Here is a 21,281-nt window from a genome sequence, read left to right as displayed (position 1 = left end):
AGTCTTGGTGACTTCTGTGTCCCTGTCATGGCACTAGGAGCCAGCTTGCTCTTACCAGTCATGCCCTCTGCACTTCTGTCCATGCTAGCAATGGGGAGAGCCAGTCTCCTGAACGTCTAGTGTGTGAACATGCCTGAGCTGTTGCAAAGTTGGTGATAGGTCACGGATACAGAGACACTTGTCAAGGCATCCAAAGTGACCATTTGCTAAAGACAGACTGGGGAAACAGCATCAAGATGAGACCAGCTCTGACCAGTGTCAAACAACTTGCCCATCAAAAAATGGGCATTCAGTACAAAGGCCATGACAGTGGGGGATGGGGCTGGAGAGAAGAGAAGGAGAGGGGAGAGTGATTTAATTATATTTTAATGAAATAAATATTTTAAATGGGAATTTGGTGAATCACACGGCATATGAATTATATTTCCCTAAGCAGGTGCCAAAACACAAAACAAAAGTAGAATGAGCGGTGGCTGAAGCATCCAGGTGTGCATTTTCAGAGGCAGACAGACGGGAGACTTTGTTAACTCAGGAGCTGCTGTCCTTCTCAAGCAGGTCTTGGGGGAAGCAAGAGGCGGCCCTGGCTCTGAGCTGATGTTCATTGGCTTTCTGGATTCAGACTGGAGACAGTCACACACTGGGCTGCCTGCTGACCTTAGTAAGGGCATCACTGATGACATCAAGGTCATATCGCAACTCATTCACAGCGCTGGTTATGCTCTTGGCGTCTCTCAGAACCTGAACACTCTGAGTGTATGGATTGTACTTCACTCCAAATGGGCGCTTTACTGATTTGGTAAATTCTCTATTTAAGAAAACAAGTAAGGGAGTGTTAATTTCTATGAGAGAGTGATAAAACTAAATAAAGGACAGACCTGGTCACACACAGAGACACACACAGGCAGACACAAAGACATCACACACACACACACACACACACACACACACACACACACACACACACACCTGCTTTCTCTGTCCTGACATCAGTAACCTCAGCACCATCTTTTGAGGGAAAGCTCAATCCCTCCTTCTCTCTCTCCCTCTCCTCCTCCCCCATCTCCAGTCTCCCACACTGAGCACTAATCCCATGTCTTCTGTCTTGGAAGTGATATACAACCCATCTTTTGACCTCATGGCTTCACTAAGGGCATCAACCACAGTAGCTTGACCTGTCAGTATGTCAGTAGATAAGGGCAATACTGAGCTACATAGTAACAGACTCCTCAGCTATGCTTTACATAACAAAAGAGGGGAGGGGAGAGGGAGTCCTATCCTCCTGTACTTGTGAGATTTTTCAACTTACAATGTTTCTAGCTTCCTCTCAAATGGCTTGAGTTCTCGGCTCCCTCCCCTCCTCATTTTCTCATGATTTAAAATCTGTCTCCTTTATCAAGCTGACCTTTGAACCTCTTACTTGGTACCCTACAGAACGATCATGCTCAAGACCCCAAAGGATAACTGCACAGCTGAAAACAAGTGTACATGCTTGGGGACTGGAATCCAGGTTCCCATCCATCTGGTCTCCCCAGTGGGGACCATTGCAGCTTTGCACACGGATGCCATCAGTGCTAGAGAAAGCACACCTGCCATGGTTACTGGGTTCTGTGCATAGCAAGCTCCTAGGAGATAAGCATTATCTTCAACCCCTGTATGCCCCTGTCCTCACAATGTGGCTTCATGACTCCCGTCATCACATGTTAGTTCCTGGAGCCTGCTTCCCTAGGCACTTCCTCCCTGCCACCACTATCTTAGTCCAGATTTTACTTTACATGGAGTTCACAAGAGTCTAAGTCTGTGCTCCAGTTCTAACCCCTCCTGACTGCATGCTTACCTGACGTCGAGTCGGGAGATCTGGCTGCACTGAGATATGCCTGTGCATCTCTATCACTTCGTCTCTTCCATGTTATTTCAGCCTAAAACTCGACATGACTCATTCTAGCTAGTCTTCCACCGTCTCACCTGCCTCTAAGATTTGTGTGACTCTCCTGCTGGAGAGGAGACAAATGGAGGCAAGACAGCACTTCCTCTGTCTCCCTTCTCGTCACTTCCTGTATTACTACAGTAGGATATCTGTAGTTTCTTTATCCTGCTGGACTATAAACTCTGCTGAGAAGGAATGGGGAGGAGCCAACCTCTCAATGTATCTCATTCCCATATGCAACTAATTACCATATAATATTCAACCTATCTAAACATCTCTGGATATGTGCCAGATAGAAGGCTCTTCATGGGCGCCCAATTCCCTACTTGCTCACACCTGTGATTATTGTGTCTTTGGACATTACTTTTGCAGCAGATGGAAACTTGAGGGAGATAGGATTTACCTCATCTTCTCCTTTGCATCTTCAAAGCTCTCAGATACAAAGTAAACATCCTGGAAGGTTGTGATGAGACATTCCTGCTTGCAGGCAACCTTGGGATCAAAGGGCTTAACTTTGGCATGTCCAGAAAGCGCATGCTGGGGGACAAAGAATGGCAATCAGATTCTGCCTCTGTCTTCATAGAACACATGACTGCAGCGACTGACTCTGAGTCATGCAAGGGACCTGTCTGCAACCCCAGACAGACTCACTGCATCTCTGCTCCAGCCAGTCTAGCCCAAGAAAAGAGGCTTGCTGTCCCCCACAAATGACTCAAGACCATCTCAGTGGTTTTATTTTAACTTTCTTTGTCGCGTAGGAGGTACCCAAGGATCTTTATTGATTCGCTTATTTATTTATGCTTTGTGACCTACTGTTTACCTTTATCAGTCACTTTTACACTTGTTCCCGCCACCAGAGAGCAGCCTTCTTGTGCACAAAACAGTACCTTGGACAGCGTTTGCAGCTGCGCTCACCCCACAGAGCTCACTTCCCTATTTGGTACAGAACTTACTGCTTGTACCAAATTTGCTTAAAGGGTTTTTTGTTTGTTTGTTTTGTTTTGTTTTTTGTTTTTTGTTTTGGTTTTGAGACAGGGTTTCCCTGTGTAGTTTTGCGCCTTGTTTAAAGTTGTAAAACACTTTCTATTTAAAAGACTCATTTTGTCCTAGAAATTTGGGAGATTAGAGAAAAATGTTCTCAGAGTATGTTTACTGCCACCTCAAATATTTGCCACAGTAAGCACTTGCTCAGATGCAAGCTCTGCCTCCAGGCGTGTTGACAGTGTTGGCAGACACAGTCACGTGTAGACTTAGAACTCTTACTTTGAGCTCACTGATGGAAGAAAGCAAGCCGGCACCAAAGACTCTCAGTTGTCCATCTTGTTTGCACAGACCAAACTCCACAGTGAAAAAGTAGCACTGCAAAAAGACGTCAACATTATGTTTACATCCTGAGCACCTCAATCTAAAGCAAATTCCAGTTCTCAGACACTGGCCCACAGCACACACAGAAACAAGCCCAAGACTTCCAGCCTACATCCCAAGTCCCACCACAGTCTGGCCTGTTGTGCATCAGGACTTTCTCAACTTGATGTGAAGACTCTCATATACAGCTAAAAATTACCAAGGAGTCCAAAAATCTCTCTGTGTGTATATGTGTTACCCTTAGCTATATTGAAGAGTAGCATTGTTTTATAATTTTTATACATCTTTTCAATTTATTTTGATTTTTTTATGTGTAGGTGTGTATGAGAACACCTACAGAAGCCAGAGATGGCATGGGATCCCCTGGAGCTGGAGTTACAGGAAGGTGTTAGCTGCCTAGTGAGGGTGCTGGGAAACAAAGCCCAAGTCCTCTGGAAGAGGAGGAAGAATACTCCCAACTATGTGGCCTTCATCTTTTTAATTCTAATTTAATTTCTTTTACATTGATGTGTGTGTGTGTGTGTGTGTGTGTGTGTGTGTGTGTGTGTGTGTGTGTGTGTGCATGCGTGCCTGTGAAGGTCAGAGGACATTTATGGGATGGAACTCAAGTCTTGGTGACACTGAGCCACCTCGCTGGCCCTGATTTTAATTTTTGACAGTTACAGTCCTGTGGATTCACAGTGTGGAGTAACTGAATCAGCTAACCTCACACTGTTCACATCTTGTCCATGTCTGGCTAGACAGTATTTAATGGTGATGGGAAGGCAGATGGACTACCATATCTGCTTTTGTATTTAATCTTTTGCAATATGTTGTTTTGGTTCAAGTATATGAAGAAAGCCCAACTTCACACAGTTATGTAGTCAGAAAAGGTCTGGGTATTTGATTCTCTTCTTCAGAGAAATGTGCATATTCTTTAAACTACCTCACTCAGCATATGGCAGTTGCTTAAAGTTCAGACTCAATGTGGCATCTGAGCCCTGTCTGTCACATTAAAAATACACTTTGTGTCTTTCACTTATAAATGATTTTGTCCTGAAGGACTCAACAAAAGGTCTCAGGGACCTCTAGCATCCCCAAGCCATAACTTCATAACCAGTTAGCCTATTCCACACCCATCCCTTACCCTCAACTGTTTCCAAGAGGTACCAAGTGTCTTCTCATCTGTCTTGTGCTTTATCCTAAAATGTCCTTCCTTCCTTCCCTGGTTCATAAGACATCACTCATTTTCTAATCTAAAATTAGTATATTAAAGCAATCTTGTGCTTCTCTGTCATGTTTTAAAGCTGTGTTTCTTTTTGAAAAACCTTAAATTTTTAAATCTTCATTTAACATTATTTAAATTCATAAACAAATTTTCTAATGACTGTCTTGAACATGGACTTCAAACTACCCACATACTCCCAACCACACCCAATGGAGAATCCTGGATACAGCTGCTTCCAGATGTATACCGTTGCCAGTTTTTGAACAGTCTCCTCTGAAGCTCCAAGGGAAGCCAGGCCAATTTCTTGGGAGAATTGAGCAAAGCTGGGTTCAGCCAAGAGAGGAACATGACCTAAGAGTTCGTGGCAGGTATCTCTGAAACAGAGACACAGTCTGTCATACCATGATGCCTGGCACAAATGCATAAAGTACTGTTGAATCCCATCGAAAGCCAACCTTGTTTTCAGTCTGGTTGATCAGGAGTAATGATCATAAAGGAAATTAACTGAATAAAGAAATGTCATTGGTTCCAGATCTCATCCCCTCAATACACATCCACTGTTACCCCAAGGCCACCACCCAAATCAAGTCTCTACTCCCATGTTTCCTCAGCAAGACCCTCTCTGATCACACTTCCCCCAACAACACCCATATACATGTCTGTATTCTTTCTTTCCTTGTTTCATTTTTTTCCCCATGGCACACACCACCATCTGACACGATACATACTACATTTCCTTGTTTATCATCTGTAGATTCCCTTGAAATACAGACTTTGTGAAGACAATAATTTTATCTGATTCTTACATCCCTTGTGCACAGAGCCGCACCTAACAAGCTGCCAGTTAACAAAAACAACAGCAACTGGTTATGTTATGGAGTATGCTCTAATGCCAGTTACTCCCCTGAAGGCTTCGCTGGACACTTACAAGATGTTTTGTGAAGTGGTACCGTCGCTATGAAAAATGATTGGATGAATGAACGACTTAAGTACTTACGGCTCTGGAGTATAGAGGGGATCTGAACTGTGTCTCACATACTGAGTGCAGTGAAAGACTCGAAAGGCTAACCCTGACAGGAAATCTCTTGGCGAGAGGTAGCCAGCCACAGGACGGATGGAAAACCCTGTACATGCTGCAAAGCAAAGGAGAAAACAGACAATTTTCACCTCAGACGCAGAGCACTGACACTGGCCGGTGGCACCAGGTAGCACTTTCAAGGGGACGTAGAAACGAAAAATGCAGCTTATGCAAACTGCAGTAAGCTAAGCACTGTTAGGCATGTCCCGTGGCCGGGTGGCGATCTTTTGACACACAACACCTCCTTTCATGCTAACCAAAGGGTTTTCCTCCTTATTGTAGCAGCTATAAAACACTGAGCAATGTGCTCAGGAGTCCAGGAGAAGAAGGTAAAAGTGAAATACAAACTCGGGAGGCCCTAGATTACACTTGGCACCCTTCTTCAAACATGGGGAGTACTTTAACTCCTACACACTGACAGTGGACATGTAAACTGGGGCAGTCATTGTGGAAGCTTCTCAAAAGGAAAAAAAAATCAACTAAAAATAGAACTGCCTTATGACCCAGGTAGACCACTCCTGGACATTTTCCCAAAGGGCACTAAGTCAGCATACCGCGGAGATTCGTTTATTGCTGCACTAGACACAGGAACCAAGAAATGGAGTCAGCCTAGATGTCCATCAGCGGTACATATCCACAGTGGGATTGCATCTCATCATAAAGAAAAATGACATCCTAACAGCTGCAGGGAAATGGGTCTAACTGGAGACCATTGTAGTAAGAGAAATAAGCCAGGCTCAGAAAACAAATACTAAATGTTTTCTCTTATATGTGGAAGCTAGAGTGAAATCCCTGTGTGTGTGTGTGTGTGTGTGTGTGTGTGTGTGTGTGTGTGTGTGTGTATCTCTGTATGTGTGTCTCTGTGTGTGTGTCTGTGTGTGTGTCTCTGTGTGTGTGTCTGTATATCTGTGTGTGTGTCTTTGTGTCTGTGTGTGTGTCTGTATATCTCTGTATGTGTGTCTGTGTGTGTGTGTGTGTCTGTATATCTGTGTGTGTGTCTGTGTGTGTGTCTGTATATCTGTGTGTGTGTCTGTGTGTGTGTCTGTATATCTGTGTGTGTGTCTTTGTGTCTGTGTGTGTGTCTGCATATCTCTGTATGTGTGTCTGTGTGTGTGTGTCTGTGTCTCTGTATTCTCTGTGTGTGTGTCTGTGTGTCTGTATATCTCTGTATGTGTGTCTGTGTGTGTCTCTGTGTCTCTGTGTTCTCTGTGTGTGTGTGTGTGTATGTCTGTGTCTATAGGTCATTGTGTGCTGTCTTGTACCTCACCATAAACCCTCACAACAGGTTTCAGTTCCATCTGTATTCTCTGTAAGTTTGTCCCCACTCTGATGGGTAGAAGGCCATCCAACAGAGTCTTCTACATTTCTTGATGGAAATGCCCCCTACTGTGCTGCCCAATGGGACAACAGCCATCTGTCACTTCTGAGCAAATATGCAGCTGGTAATGGCCAAGACCCTAATATTTTGATCAAGTACATTTTAATTGTTTACAATGTAAAAAGCAACATGTATACAATGGCCACAATGTTTAACAGTATTTGTATCCTTATCTGACATTTCCTGTGAACTGTCGTCTAATTTTGGTGTTTCCTTTTGACAATTGCCCTTGACACAGAATGGCTCCGTGGTGAGCCCAGCTCCAGACCTCAAGGGAACAGCTCTCAGTTTTAGATCCACAAAATGTTGCCTGCAAGCCTGATTGAACAATGTCTGTGACACATATTCATGGAACTGTGTGAGTCCAGGGAGGACACCTGCATTGTTTCTGTACCATGTTTTAAAAGCTTAGGTTTTCATCGGAAACACATACATTATTTCTGTCCTCATGAAACGATGCCATGTTTTCCTGTTCAGTTCCTTTAGGGTTTTTGTTGTTGTTGTTTGGGTTTTTTGTTTGCTTGTTTGGTTTTTTTTTTTTTTTTTTTTTTTTGGTTTTTCGAGACTGGGTTTCTCTGTGTAGCTTTGAGCGTTTCCTGGAACTCACTTTGTAGACCAGGCTGGCCTCGAACTCACAGAGATCTGCCTGTCTCTGCCTTTAAATAAGGAGAATTAAGGGGTCAAATAAATAGGAATATATTTATTAACTATCTATGTAAGAAACTCGGACAACACTTTATACCGGTGTGTGGGGGGAACATTAACAATATGAACCAGAAATATAACTTCTGGGCTAGGAGTGCAGCTCCTACCCAGTGTCCCCAAGACACTGTACTGAGTCCCCACAACTGCAAAACAGCCTTCTCACCAGTCTCTGATTTGCTAAGACAGAGGGAGATACTGATTTTTCTTAAGCACAGCAGAGTCTGCATCACGATCAATGATCATTTTACCCTCTACGTCAGCTAAAAAAATTAAAGAGGCCTGAATCAAACAAAACTGTTCTTACCTTTTGCTTATTCTTCTAGTTTCACATACTTCTTTGTTGTAAAAAGCATAGAATCTTAGTGTGGAAAAAGGCTCAAGAAATCCCTCAGCCACCAGAGACTCCCCCTAGCATCAAAGACCACCCAACATCAGAGATCCCCAGAATCAGAAACCACCCAACATCAGAGATCATCCAGCATCGGTGACCACCCAACATCAGAGACTACCCAGCATTAGAGACCACCCAGTATCATAGCCCACCCAACATCAGTGACCATTCAACACTAGAGACCACCCAAAATGAGAGACCACCCAACATCAGTGGCCACTCAAGATCAGAGACCACCCAGCATCAGAGACCACCCAGCATCAGAGACTGCACAGATGCTCTCATCTCCTCTACATATCCCTGAAAGCAGGTGCAGAGGTTTGATACAGACAACCTCCTTGATGAGATCTAACCACTTTACAAGCCTGGTTTCACATGACTCTTCTAATACCATCTCCTTTTTTATTTAAAGGTTATATAGTAATTTATCTATCCTATAAAATAGATTCTGATTTGTCAAGTGTTTTAACATGTAATGAACATCCCCTACATCTCCAAGTTAACACCCAAAATGTCCTACAGATTTTACCCATGTGACACATTTTCAAATTCCTTTGTAACTCTCCTTACTTTGTCAACGTCCTAAGCTATGAGGACTCTTTCCAATGTGGTGTCTGGTCCTGGACCCAATACTCCAGGATGAGTTTAGGAGACTCTGGACCTTCCACGTAACTAGACTTCATCCCTCCACAACACTGTCACAGTTGAAGTAGATAACACCCTCTGTTGGTATATTACCTTTTAAAAAGTTGGAGACATCTTCCAGTTGCGGGATGTTGTCTTCCCGATAGCCACAGTGTTTCGAGAGCAGAGGAAGGTTTCTGAGGTACTCCCTGCAGGCATGGGTCGGGTAGAGTTTGTTCAGCTCTCGGAAAATGGTTCCCCATGTCTTAATTTCTTCTTCTGTGAATTCAATCTTGGGAATGGGGTCTCCACTAATGAGATCAAGATGAGGAATTGGGTATTGTAGTTAGGTAGTTACACTTACTTGACTTTCTATTTACTAAGCAAACACACTTATTCCATTGTTTTGTTATCTCAAAGTTAGATTTGTTGGCTTGTAATATACTTACTGTTTATAGTTCATAGCCAACTCTGCAAAATACTTCCGTCTTCTACGGTAGACATTGTCTTTGAAGCCCTGATAATTAAAAGTAATTAAATATTGAAACTAAAAATATTTGAAAATGACATCTAGGAAACACTTCATTATTTTGTCTGGAGATATTGAAGAACTACATAATTGTTACCACAAGCAAGCAGTGATTAGAGATATGTGACCATTTTTATTTTGAAGTCAGCAGTTACATGCGCCAGCTTTATCATCTTGTAGATAGAAATAGAAATGATATTTTTATAAGGTCCTACAGTGACTACAAAGGCTGACTAGAGAATGCCATCCTAGTTTAGTACATAGCTCTTATCTTGTTTGGTTTTCCTTAATCACTTCACTGTATCTTCAGTCATGTTTACCTATGGTAGAAATTAGTAATAAAAAGATGGAGGTGTAATTCAGCAATAGAGGGTCTGCCTAGAACACTTGCAACCCAGTACGGCAAATAATACTAAATTAGAAGTTAATACTTAAAATAGTGACTTAACTGAACTAAACTTCCCAGCACTGATCTGCAAGTTGTATCTGTCGTGTGGAGAGGGCAGGCGAAGGACAGAGGAGGCACAAGAAGTTGAGCAGAGAAGGAAAACATGTTCAGGATATAAAAATGCAAGCCGTGCCATGCTTCTGGCACTTGCATGGTGCGTAGAGAGTATTGAAGACTAGCTCGGGACCTGCAGGCTGTAGGTCTGCTGAGGAGCTTGGATTTTGACCTCAGGGATATACCAGCGCTCTCTTAGACTAACAGCCACACTGAGATACAGCTCATATGCCATGAAACAGCCATGCATAGAAACTAACAACCGTGGTCATAGTTTTTTTGTTTGTTTTTGATTTTGAGACAACATCTCAACTGTGTTGCCCAGGCTAACCTTGAGACTTGTAATCCTGCCACCTCAGGCTTGCAAGTGGCCGAGACAACAGGCACCTGTCACTGTGCCCTGCGATCATCCTTACTCTCTAATTCATGAGTGTGTGTTTAGGGTGGTATGGTCATACACTGTGCTATCTGATTTCAGAAAAATTGTGTCACCCCAAAAAGAAACATCATTCTAGCTATCTGTTCCTAATTCCCGCCCACATTCATGCCGCTTAGAAAACAGCAGGTGCTAAAGTGAAGAGCAGATCTGTGAGACTCCACCATTGAATTCTCACCTCTCCTTCCCTCTCAAGAACCCAGAGATTCAAACACAAGTCCAATGCTGTGGACCCTAACTGCTGAGCTCCTGGCTGTACTGTAAAATTCTCCAAGGAAACGACTTCTCAGATCATCAAGTGCCTAATCAGCCAATGGAACAGGGCGGCATGGTGGTAGGGGGTTTTTGGACCCACCTTTATTGCCATTTCAAATGCCCAAGCCTATTTTAGTAGGAACTCACTACAGACACACTCAGCTCTGGGGATATCTTAACAATGGGAATGCCAGGAGCAGGGCAGATCTCAGAGCTGGTGACGCTGGATACTTTCCTGTCTGCTGATAACCTCAAATCCTAATTCCAACCAATTCTATTTAGTTTATAAAAAGTGTTTTCCCACAATCAAGTTGCCCTTACTATTCAGAGGGGAAGGAACAAAACAGGGCAATGGGGGTGAATACAGTCAAAGAATCTTATATATGTAGGAAATATCACAATGAAACTAAGTACTTTGGATAATTAATATATGCTATTAACATGTCTGGAAAAATAGTAGTTGCCCCTAGATCCTAGGGAGATGACTGAGCAGTTAAGAGCACTGGCTGTTCTTGAGGATCCACGGTTTGGTTCCCAGCATCCACACGGTGTCTCACAATCATGCATAACTCAAGTTCCAGAGGATTTAATGCCCTCTTCTGGCTTCCAGGGACACTTCTGGTACATACATAAATGCAGGGAAAAACAACATACACATAAAATTAAAATAAATAAATTCTATCTAAAAATTTTTAAATTGCCCTTAATGTTTAGTTTGCCTTAAAGTGTTTTTACTAGACTTTTAAAAATATTTACAGGATGGTCTGCGTCGAGTTCAGATCCATACATCAGCACTCTGTTGGCACAGAAGTCCAGGTCAGAAATCTTCTTTGGAAACCAAGGAACAGTCTCCATAACTGCAAAATAAAACCTCAAAGCCACTGAGGGTTGAGGAGACAAGCTTAACCAAAGAGAAATTCAGAAACAAGTGCAGCTGGATAAGATGAAAACTTGTATACAGAAGGAAAATGAATATGACTTGAGTGAATCGCTCTATTTCTAGGAATTACATTTTAATTAATTTACTTTCTAAAAAGATTTAATACTCAGGTTGATTTCCCAAGTGCTAAAGCTTACTGTTCTTAAGTAGCAAACCAAATGTTTAAATGTTTTAAGTCACATATATAACCATCCTGTGAAGGCAAACTAGGATAATGCAACTCTACAGACCAGCATGTGAGCCCTGGAAAGGCTTTCAATATCTGTGTTTGTTTGAGGTAGGCTATCATATCTAAACATCTAATTTCTAGATTAAAAAAATATTTGCAAGAGGTAGTGGCCCATGCCTTTAATCCCAGCACTCTGGAGCCAGAGGCAGACGAATTTCTGTGAGTTTGAGACCAGCCTGGTCTACAGAATAAGTTACAGGACAGCCAGGACTACACCAAGAAACCCTGTCTTGAAAACATTTTTATTTTATTATTTTTAATTCAGTGTGTGTGTGTGTGTGTGTGTGTGTGTGTGTGTGTGTGTGTATAAGATCTGACCTGAGTTGGTGTGCATTTAATATTAAAGGTGCCATCTAGCATTCTAGAAAACTCTTCACTGTGTAGGTGAGGTAAGCAAATTACAGACGCCAAGTCAGTCTACCCAAGGTAACCGTTGCCAGTGAAAGGGGAGGCCTGGAACCCCCTTCCTGCCCTGTGCCTTGTCCTTTGTGTTTTAAGGAGAGCACTCGGGGACTCGGGGAAGTTGCTCCCTGCCAGCCAGAAATGGAGGTGAAGCTACAACTTAATAATGACTTGAAGGCCTGGCAGATGAACAGCAGCCCTGGCCTCACCCTAAATATTGTGATGTAATTTGAAGAGACTCCACTGAGTATAAAGTAACTAAATGAATCTGTATGTCTTTTGTCTTAACTAAATTACAAGGATTTCTTGTCAGAAATGGAGACCTTAGCCTCAGTCTTTTCCATCGGAGTATCTGAAATCTTGGAAGGCTTTATATCACCTGAGCAGCTGTTTTTGGTGGAAATGTGGTATATGATAGGTTTCAGATCACAGATGCCAAACACTGCCAACGTTTTCCCCAAGTTCAAATATCTATTTAATATCTGTCTGACCCTAACTAAGCTCCTGAAGGCCTATGAAGAGCAAGGGGAGGGGAGATCAGGGTTGTGGAACCGGAAGTGGTTGAGGAGCTGAGAGGGCACTGACCTCTGACCCACCCCTTCTCATGCTCAAGGCTTCTTTTACTCCTCTGTCCTCCATCAAATGCTGCCTCGTAATTTTTCTCTAGAACTCTGATCACTAAAGCACTATGAAGCCTTTAAAAAGACAGAGTTTTCTTTTTATCTCCTCGTCCTCAAGACGAAGACGAGGCTGGACACACATCGGGTGCTTGCTCTTGGAGGAGGGGCTTTGCCTTCTCAAACATACCGTCTTCCTTCACAGTGAGCTGATCCGGGGAGTCCACAGAGAGGACAGTGGTGTGGGACTTCAGCAGGGGAAAGACGTCATTCAGCTGTTCTCTGTTGATGTCGCAGTCAACATAAATCTCGAACTCTGAATTTCTTCGATTTGATTTCCGGGACTCGATATGTAACAGGTTCACATGGTTCTCCTGTATGAAGCAGAGGGTAAAGATTGAGTGGACCTGCCATGGATGCTAATCATCTTTGAGAGGAGTACTTCCATGAGCACTGAAAAAACAATTTAACACTTGTCAGAATTAGCTCAAAGCGGGAAGAAGGTGTCTTTAATGCTGCTAATGGCAAAATAATTCCCCCCTGAAATATGTAAGATTAAATGAAAGTGTGAAAACTCATCATAAGTGACAACTAGTGGAGGTCCTCCCGACAGCCATGGCAACTAGAGGAGGTCCTCCCGACAGCCATGACAACTAGAGGAGGTCCTCCCGACAGCCATGGCAACTAGAGGAGGTCCTCCCGACAGCCATGACAACTAGAGGAGGTCCTCCCGACAGTCATCATAAGTGACAACTAGAGGAGGTCCTCCCGACAGCCATCATAAGTGACAACTAGAGGAGGTCCTCCCGACAGCCATGACAACTAGAGGAGGTCCTCCCGACAGCCATGACAACTAGAGGAGGTCCTCCCGACAGTCAGGGTTGGTTAGGATTCTGATCTAAGCACCAAACACTGAGCTGGGCATGATGGTGCATGCCTATAGTTCCAACACTTGAGAAGTAGAAGAACCCTGAGTTCAAGGTCTTCCTTCTCTACATAGTGATTTTGAGGCCACCCTGGCTCTACATAGTCTGTCTGTCTGTCTGTCTCTGTCTGTCTCTCTGTCTCTGTCTCTGTCTCTGTCTCTCTCTTTCTCTCTCTCTCTCTCTGTGTGTGTCTTCAGTCAGAGCTAAGTACTGAACCCAGGATCTTGTACATTCTACATTCTACCACTAAGCTAAATTTCTAGCTCCCATAGTCCCTTTCTCAAAACAACTAAAACATGGGTCAACAATATGGCTCAGTGAGTCAATGTGTTTGCTACCAAGTCTGATGACCTGAGTTCAAACCCTGGACCCCACAAGGTGGAAGGAGAGAACTGACTCCTGCACACACACACACACACACACACACACACACACACACACACACACACACACACACACACACACACACACACACACACACACACATACACACACACACAGAGAAAGAGAGAGAGAGAGACAGACAGACAGACAGACAGAGAGAGAATAAACATGTAATAATAAATACAAATTTTTAAAAATCTCAAACACCAAATTGCTAGGATAAAAGAATCCTGGAGAAATTTTTTTCAGAAGGTAATATTATTGTTACTTGAAAATTTTCATGTATTAAAATATCAAAATGATATGAATAGCCATGATAACCAGTTTAAGCAGACTGTTTCTTTCCATCTCTTCACATGTCAGTCTGAGATCTGGGTACCACATTGCAAACGTCTGTGGGGAGAGCATTTGAACATTTGAGGAAAAGCACTTCAGACAGAAAAGCCAAACATGGGGACCTATCACCAAATGATTTTTTAATCTGAAAACATATGGGAGACTCAGAGCAGATGACCTATACTAATCCCTACATACAAACGTAACTTCACAAACACCCAAACGGCCAGGTAAGGAGCACGATGGTCATGAAGAACGGAGAATGCACGCGGCATCTAGAGTCTAGTCGGGGAAAAGGAGGAAACACAAGCAGCAGGTTTGGATGCACGGATGCTCATCGGAGAGACAAAGCATGAACCCAGGAGAACAGAAGGTGCCACAGTGCACCTGAGGACCGAACAGAAGTGAGGAAGGTGGGAAGGAAGAGCAGGCCAAGCTGAGCGACCATGTGCAGTTGGGGAGAAGACTCTGCGGAGAAAGCACTGTACACCCAGGCTATCCGAGAAACCGAAGGACACGGAAGAGGGAGCAGGGCGTGGCTTCCCTCTGCAGTCACGGCACTCGGGAGGCTGGGCGAGTTCCAGGCCAGTCTGAACCACAGAGCGAGAGCCTGGCTACATAAAATAAATGAGTAAAAACACAGATTTGGAGCAAGGAGAGAGAGAGAGCAGAAACTGTAACAATAAATAAAAATGAAGTGATGGAAGAAGAAATAAAGGTATATACTCCAGAGATCCAGAGATAATCAACACAATAAAAATAATAATATAAGCCAGGCTTGATGGTATAGGCCTGCAATCCTAGCTACTTGGGAGGCTGAGGCAGGGGGATCATGGGTTTGAGGGCAGCCTGGATACGTTAGTGAGACTTTCTCAATAAGTAAACAGAGCTGAGGACACCCCTGAGTGACAGAGCCTGTGCCCAGCATGTGCAAAGCCCTTGGTTTAACTCCTAGTATGTCAATATATAATAATAATAATAATAATAATAATAATAATAATAATAATAATAATAGTGTAGTATTAAATTTGGGGAGAAATGGGTAAAGGAACAAAGGGAGATAGTATCAATATCATTGTTCACATTGAGAACAAATTAATTCACAGTGCAAGGAGAGAACGATAGCAAAGTTTGTATTTTATAACTCATCACCAAAGAAGAAAGGGAGAGAAACAGGTTGAAGGAGCTGAAGCTCTGCCATGCGGTAGGAGCCCTGCTCCCAGCCTCTTCTAGAGCAGTGTCTGCATTTAAATGTTTAGTCTCTGAATGGCTAAATAATATGTCACGGAGAGACAAACCTGCTTTATAATCATAGCCAACATTTATTGTACGACCTCAAGCACTTTGAACAGTTTAACTATTAATTCTTAATGACATGAGGTAGGCAGAGTTCTCTCTTATTTTATTGAGACATGCAGAGAGATTAACTCCCAAATGACCATCCAGCTAATGAGGGCTTTGTACACACACAGTCCGCTTCTAGAACATGTCCGGCCATGTGGTGTGCAAGCACCATAACATAGCCTGTTCACAGTTTGTTAGAAATCATTTTTTGTGTTCCTGGGTCCTTAAGCCAGGTTAGAGCCTCCAGTTCCATGATGTCACCAGACCCAGTGTCTCTCTTTACTTTGCACATGTATGTGTGTGTCATGAACTCACTAAACTGTTGGTGAGTGTCTGCTTCCTTTTCCAGACCACACTATCTGTGAAGGAAGGCACCATGTCTAGTTTTTTCAGATCCACATGCTTAGTGTAGAGTACCTTGCACATGGTAAGTGCTCAATAAACACTTGTGCTCTGCCTGATTCACCCATATTTCATAGGAGACTTGGAGGAGAGGGGCTGGGGTGACAGCTCAGTCGGTGAAAGTGCCTGCTGCATGAGCATAGGTTTGAATCCCCAGCACCCACATAAGCAGCTTGGTGTAGCCACTTGCCAGTAACCCCACACTGTGGGGTTAGAGACAGCAGAATCGCTGGGGCTTGCTGGCTGCCAGCCTGGGTTCAGGCCCAATGAGAGACCCTATCTTAAAGAAATAAGGCATAGAATGATAGAGAACAGCACCTGACAGCCTCCACTGTCTTCTGCACATGTACATATAACACACACACACACACACACACACACACACACACACACACACGCACACGCACACGCACACGCGCATGCACAAGCACAGTAGGAACTTTAAATAGGAATGTTTCAAGGCTCTGAAGTGCACATTAGCCCACAGTCTCCCTATGCTGCATTGAAAACAGATTTGAGGACCATGGGCTCTGAGGCTCTGGTGTGGCGCCATGTGCATCATTTCAGAATCCTTATTACTTTGTCACCTGAAGATTTTTAATATATCATTAAATAATATCAGCATTGCATGGTTAGGCATTTCATTAAGTGTAAAACACTTCATTTAGTTGCAATCTCTCAAATGTATGCAGTGACTCCTCTCCTAATATCCTCCTTAGCTATTTGTCTATTCTTTCCTAGGCTGCTGTATTTCTTGCCCATTTCTCAGAACTGAACAATATTGTATTTATTTTGTGTATGTGCTCCTGAGTGTTGTGCATCACAGGTGTGCAGCACCCAGAAGAGGACATCAGATCCCCTGGAACTGGATAGAGATAGCTGTGAGCTGTCTGGTGTGGGTGCTGGGAACGGAACCCGTGTCTTCTGCAAGAACACCAAGTCTCCACTCCCTGAACAATACTTTAGTAAGTTGTTAAAAGACTTCTGAAGGCCGTCTCCAAGGAACTGACAGCACCTTACATTTCAAGCAGGATTTCAGAGACTCTTTTCAGATGGGCTTTATGGGAAATCCATACCTGGAAGATTTTTAGTGCTTTTATGAGTCCTCCAACTTCATTCTTTAAGGAAAAAATGAGGGTCACTCTTCCCCTTTCTGAAGAATGCTCTTTGTTCTCCTTGTCTTCAATCATGGTGAATCTGAAGTAGGAAAGCTGAGTTGAGGACTAAGCAGAGAGCTGGGCGGCAGGGGCAGCAGGGGCGGCAGGGCAGTGATAACTTCATCCACCTCCCTGCTCCCATTCCTTCATCTGCAAACCCCACATGTCTGGCAGGCTTTTCCAGGGGGCAGTGGGACACCCCAGCATAGTGCCCAGAACGGCAAGGGCACCTGCTGTGTCTCAGAACCTTCCTTTTCTCCTTTCTGACCATTGAGGGCGCTGATCAAGGCGTCCAGCCTCTGGCGGACTCCCTGGTTATTTCGGTCCCAAACTGAGTCCTCTGTGAAGGTTTACCTCATCTCCATCAGAATCTGGGGAGCTCCCCCACATGCTTCATCCATTCAGAGTGGGGACCAGGCCTTCTGTTTCATTTGTAATCTCAACCAGAGCCTCCAGAGACTAACATACCTATGGTCACACAGCTGCAGGGGGTGAGGACACGCGGTTACACGGGTCTTGGACAGCTCACATCCTTTGGCTGTCCTGAACACTTTTGGCCTGACCTGGGGAGATCAGGTCCCTGTGCTGACAGTCACTTTCCTATCCTCTGGTAATGCTGCCTGCCGATCTGCCTAGCCTAAGAACACTCATTTGGCAATCTTTCTTTTCCCCTTTGGGTTTTTGAGACAGGGTTTCTCTGCGTAGTTTTGGACCCTGTCCTGGAACTCACTCTGTAGCCCAGGCTGGCCTTGAACTCACAGAGATCCACCTGGCTCTGCTGGGATTAAAGGCGTGTGCGCCGCTGCTGTCGGGCTCTTCATTCAACAATCTTGTTGAATGAATCTTTGAGCCCTTGTAAGAACCTCAAAGTTTTCTCTGGTATTTCCCCTCCCCTCCCCCGCCTTTAGCCTTCTAATCCTCTTTTAGCCCCTTTGCAGCCAGATAAAATAAAAGGGAGAGTCACCCTCAAAGGAAGAGGTTTACCCTCAAGGGCAGGAGATCACCTGAAAGGGAAGGAGTCACTTTCAAAGGCAGGGAGGGATCCTGCTTGTCCGAAAGAAGATGTCCCAGTGTGCAGGACCCTGCACTGGAAATAAGACCTGCCAAGCAGGTCAGCTGATAGGTAGCCTTGGTGGAGCACAGTGAAGGGGGTGCGAGCGTGGAGGGGGTGCTAGCCCACTGATTCTTTGTTTCCTTAGCTTCATCACCAGTAAGTGAAACTTCCAATTCTCTCATCTTGGAAGCACAGCTGAGGCTTTCGAAAGTGTGGGCAGTTTGAAGGCAGGATTGAAAGCTACAAGGTTTGGAAAGAATCCCTAGGGATCTGGACTTCCTTTTCCAGATGGGAAGTGGGAAAGAAGTGGAGATGAAATACAGTCAAAAAGGCTCGAGCAAGCACACAGGAGGTAAAGGAACCCTCCAGAAAGGCAAGGCACAGGCTGCCGCCGTCCCGGACGATCAGGACGATCTAGGGAAGTAGCTACAACCCATGGATAAGGTGAACTCCAGTGACTGAGGATGTGGCCCTGGAACACTTAGAATCCCACCCTTGACACCCCACAGGCACATCTGGAGCTTGTCTCCTCCACTTCCACTCCAAGATGGTTAGGCTGCAACATCAAAGGGGTTCACTTTAAACCTCTGAAAATAGAGCTACATTTAATCATGGTTAAGTTTACCCAGACTATAAACTAGCTCTGCATCTCAAGGACCTGGGATGGAGTACAGAGTGCAGATATGGTGCTGAGAAGCCTCGCATCCGAGACTCCCTTTCCTTTAGTGGAGCACAAAGGAGGATTCCCTTTGTAAAGGAAAAAAGATGTTACCCTTGAATGGAAAAGAAAGGTTAATGTGTTTGTTCCTGTGGGCAAGGAGTCACACAGTCTTGGGTTCCCACTCGGAACCCCCGGATCCATCCTCACCTATAAAATATAAGATTGTCCACCTCACAGGGTTCCCTATAAAGCCTAAATCTGATGTGGGAAAGAAAAACCTGCTCCTGGCACATAGGAGATCCTCAAGAATAGGGTCTGCTGTCCCCAAAGAAGCTATAAGGAAGGAAGAGGAGCGGTCACACAAGACTTCCACCTGGCTCCTACTGGACGTTGGTCCTGTCCCTCCCGGGAGACTCCAGCCCCAGGAAGGGGCCACCGCACTCACCCACTCACCCACTCACCTCAGAAGCACCAGAGTTCAGAGGATCATCTGCGGACCAGAGGGGCCGCCTCTTATGAGAGAAGCGCATCGCCTGAGCAGCCAATGGGGCGGCTAATGAGGATGGAGCCGTGCGGACGTGGGCGGGAGCTGCGCTGGTGTGGGCGGGAGCAGCCAAGGCTGACCTCTAGCCGCAGCTCATTCACAGCTATTCTCCTGGAGTTTTAATTAAGCTAATGTTGACTCATCCTCAGCCACAAAAGTCTGAGTAAGATTAAACAATCCGTTTAGAACTTCCCTCCAAACCAGCATCACACCTGTTACTGACACAATGGCCTCCCGCGGGGTTGGACCCAGGCTCCAGGATTAGAAACCAAAGCAGGACTCCTGTGCCAGGCCTATTCCTGAGCTTCTGGGTTAATACCTTGGGCCTGCCTCATCTTCCTCCTAGTGTAGAGCCTTATTCCTTTAACGCAGAACAACCACTGAACTTTTTAGAAGTGCTCAGTACTCCTGCCATTAAAAAGAAGTTTAGGATGCATGCAGATAAAGATGCTGTGTTTACTGAAATACCACTCTCCCCGCTATAGGAACATGGCACAGGATCCAAATAGCATTTATCTGATGATGATCCTACACTAAAGGGGCAAACCATGGCCCTCTGCATCCTGGGGGACTGTTCCAGTACGCTTACAGACCCCAGTGTCTGGGCGATGCTCTCAGTCTTAAAGGAATAGCATGTATATATTCTGTAGGCTTTAATCATCTTTAGGTTATTTACCGTACCCAATGCAATTTTACAGCTGTGTAAATATAATAGCGTTGCATTGACTTCCTTGTCAGGAAGAAAGTCTGCAGAAGCAACCCCAAGCCTCCCCACCCAGCCACCTCTTTCAATACAGGGTAAGAAGTATTGAATCAGCAATGTGTGGCCTCCGAGAGGAGGGCCAGTGTATATGCAACACTTAGTATTATGGGGTATTCTCTTCCACAGTTTTTGGAAACTAAGGTTAAATGGTCAACATGTAAACTAGGCACAGAAATATCCACTCTTTTGAGGAGAGGATCTTTTTGAGACAAGGTCTGATGCTGTATCTGAGGCTGGCCTGGAACTCCCACATAGCTCAAGCTGGCCTAGAACTCTGGCAATGTTCCAGCCTCTCCCTCTCAAGGACTGAGATTATAAGCATAAACTACCATGTATGGCTGAATATTCACTTTTTTGAGGTGTACAGTTCTGAGTCTTGACAAATCTTAATCTTCTCCCCACCTGCACCTGTTTCCCAAAGGCAACCACCGATATGATTCTGTCTCTGTTATTTCACCTTCTCTGGAATGGGAAACACTGACCCCACAGAGTCTAGAAGGCCATTGTTCCAGGCACGTGTCACAGTGCTTTGACCCTCATGTTGCACATATGATCAGTTGCATAGCTGAATATGCACGTATTGCAGAGAGCTGTGTGAGCATTCAGGCAGGGTCTTTCTTGCTCTGTAGCCTAGGCTGGCCTTGAACTCACATGCAATTTTCCTGCCCTGGCCTTCCAATTGGGATTACGGGTGTGCCTCACCAGATGCAACCTGTCCAACCTCAAATTGCAGGGTGCCCACAATTTTAACCTCCTTTATAGCTTTTCCTTTTATCTACATAATAACTCTATGAGGAAAAAATTGTATTTGCATTGCAGATCAGGAAACTGAGGCACCTAGGGGCTCTACAGCTTCCTCCTGCACAGGTCAGTGAGAAGAATGAAGCAAAAGCATTGACTTTGAGTCCATTGTTCTTGCTGGATGCCATGCAAAGGATGGTCAGAGAGACCTAGAACCAAGCTGAGGAGATGAAGCCAATTCGCTCAGTGAACTTGTTCCTGGCGAAGTCCAGAGAACAGAGTGGACACTGGCCCTGAGGTGGAGAAGCTGACATTAGGTCACCTTGGTGAGCTGAGTAGAGCTGGAGTCTTCTCTGAGCCTCTCTGAGCAGGCTTCTAGGCATCTAG

General features: G+C 44.6%; 1 protein-coding gene across 1 annotated transcript; it reads right to left on the bottom strand.

Annotated features, from left to right (window-relative positions):
• Positions 1–394: 394 nt before the first annotated feature.
• Positions 395–19,351, bottom strand: Tph1 (tryptophan hydroxylase 1). The gene is made up of 11 exons (XM_036200511.1): positions 19,308–19,351; positions 17,051–17,171; positions 12,773–12,956; positions 11,151–11,251; positions 9,122–9,189; positions 8,787–8,983; positions 5,494–5,629; positions 4,744–4,870; positions 3,188–3,283; positions 2,328–2,461; positions 395–805 (listed from the first exon to the last, which is right to left on the bottom strand). The coding sequence occupies exons 2-11, from the start codon at positions 17,162–17,164 to the stop codon at positions 631–633; spliced, it is 1,332 nt and encodes a 443-aa protein (XP_036056404.1). The 5' UTR covers positions 17,165–17,171; positions 19,308–19,351; the 3' UTR covers positions 395–630.
• Between the last annotated feature and the right edge of the window lie 1,930 nt (positions 19,352–21,281).

The sequence above is a fragment of the Onychomys torridus genome, chromosome 1 (assembly GCF_903995425.1).
Source record: "Onychomys torridus chromosome 1, mOncTor1.1, whole genome shotgun sequence".
In the NCBI taxonomy this organism is placed as follows: Eukaryota; Metazoa; Chordata; class Mammalia; order Rodentia; family Cricetidae; genus Onychomys; species Onychomys torridus.
The sequence above is the reverse complement of the archived record's forward strand: the minus strand, read 5'-3'. Positions and strand labels throughout refer to the sequence as shown.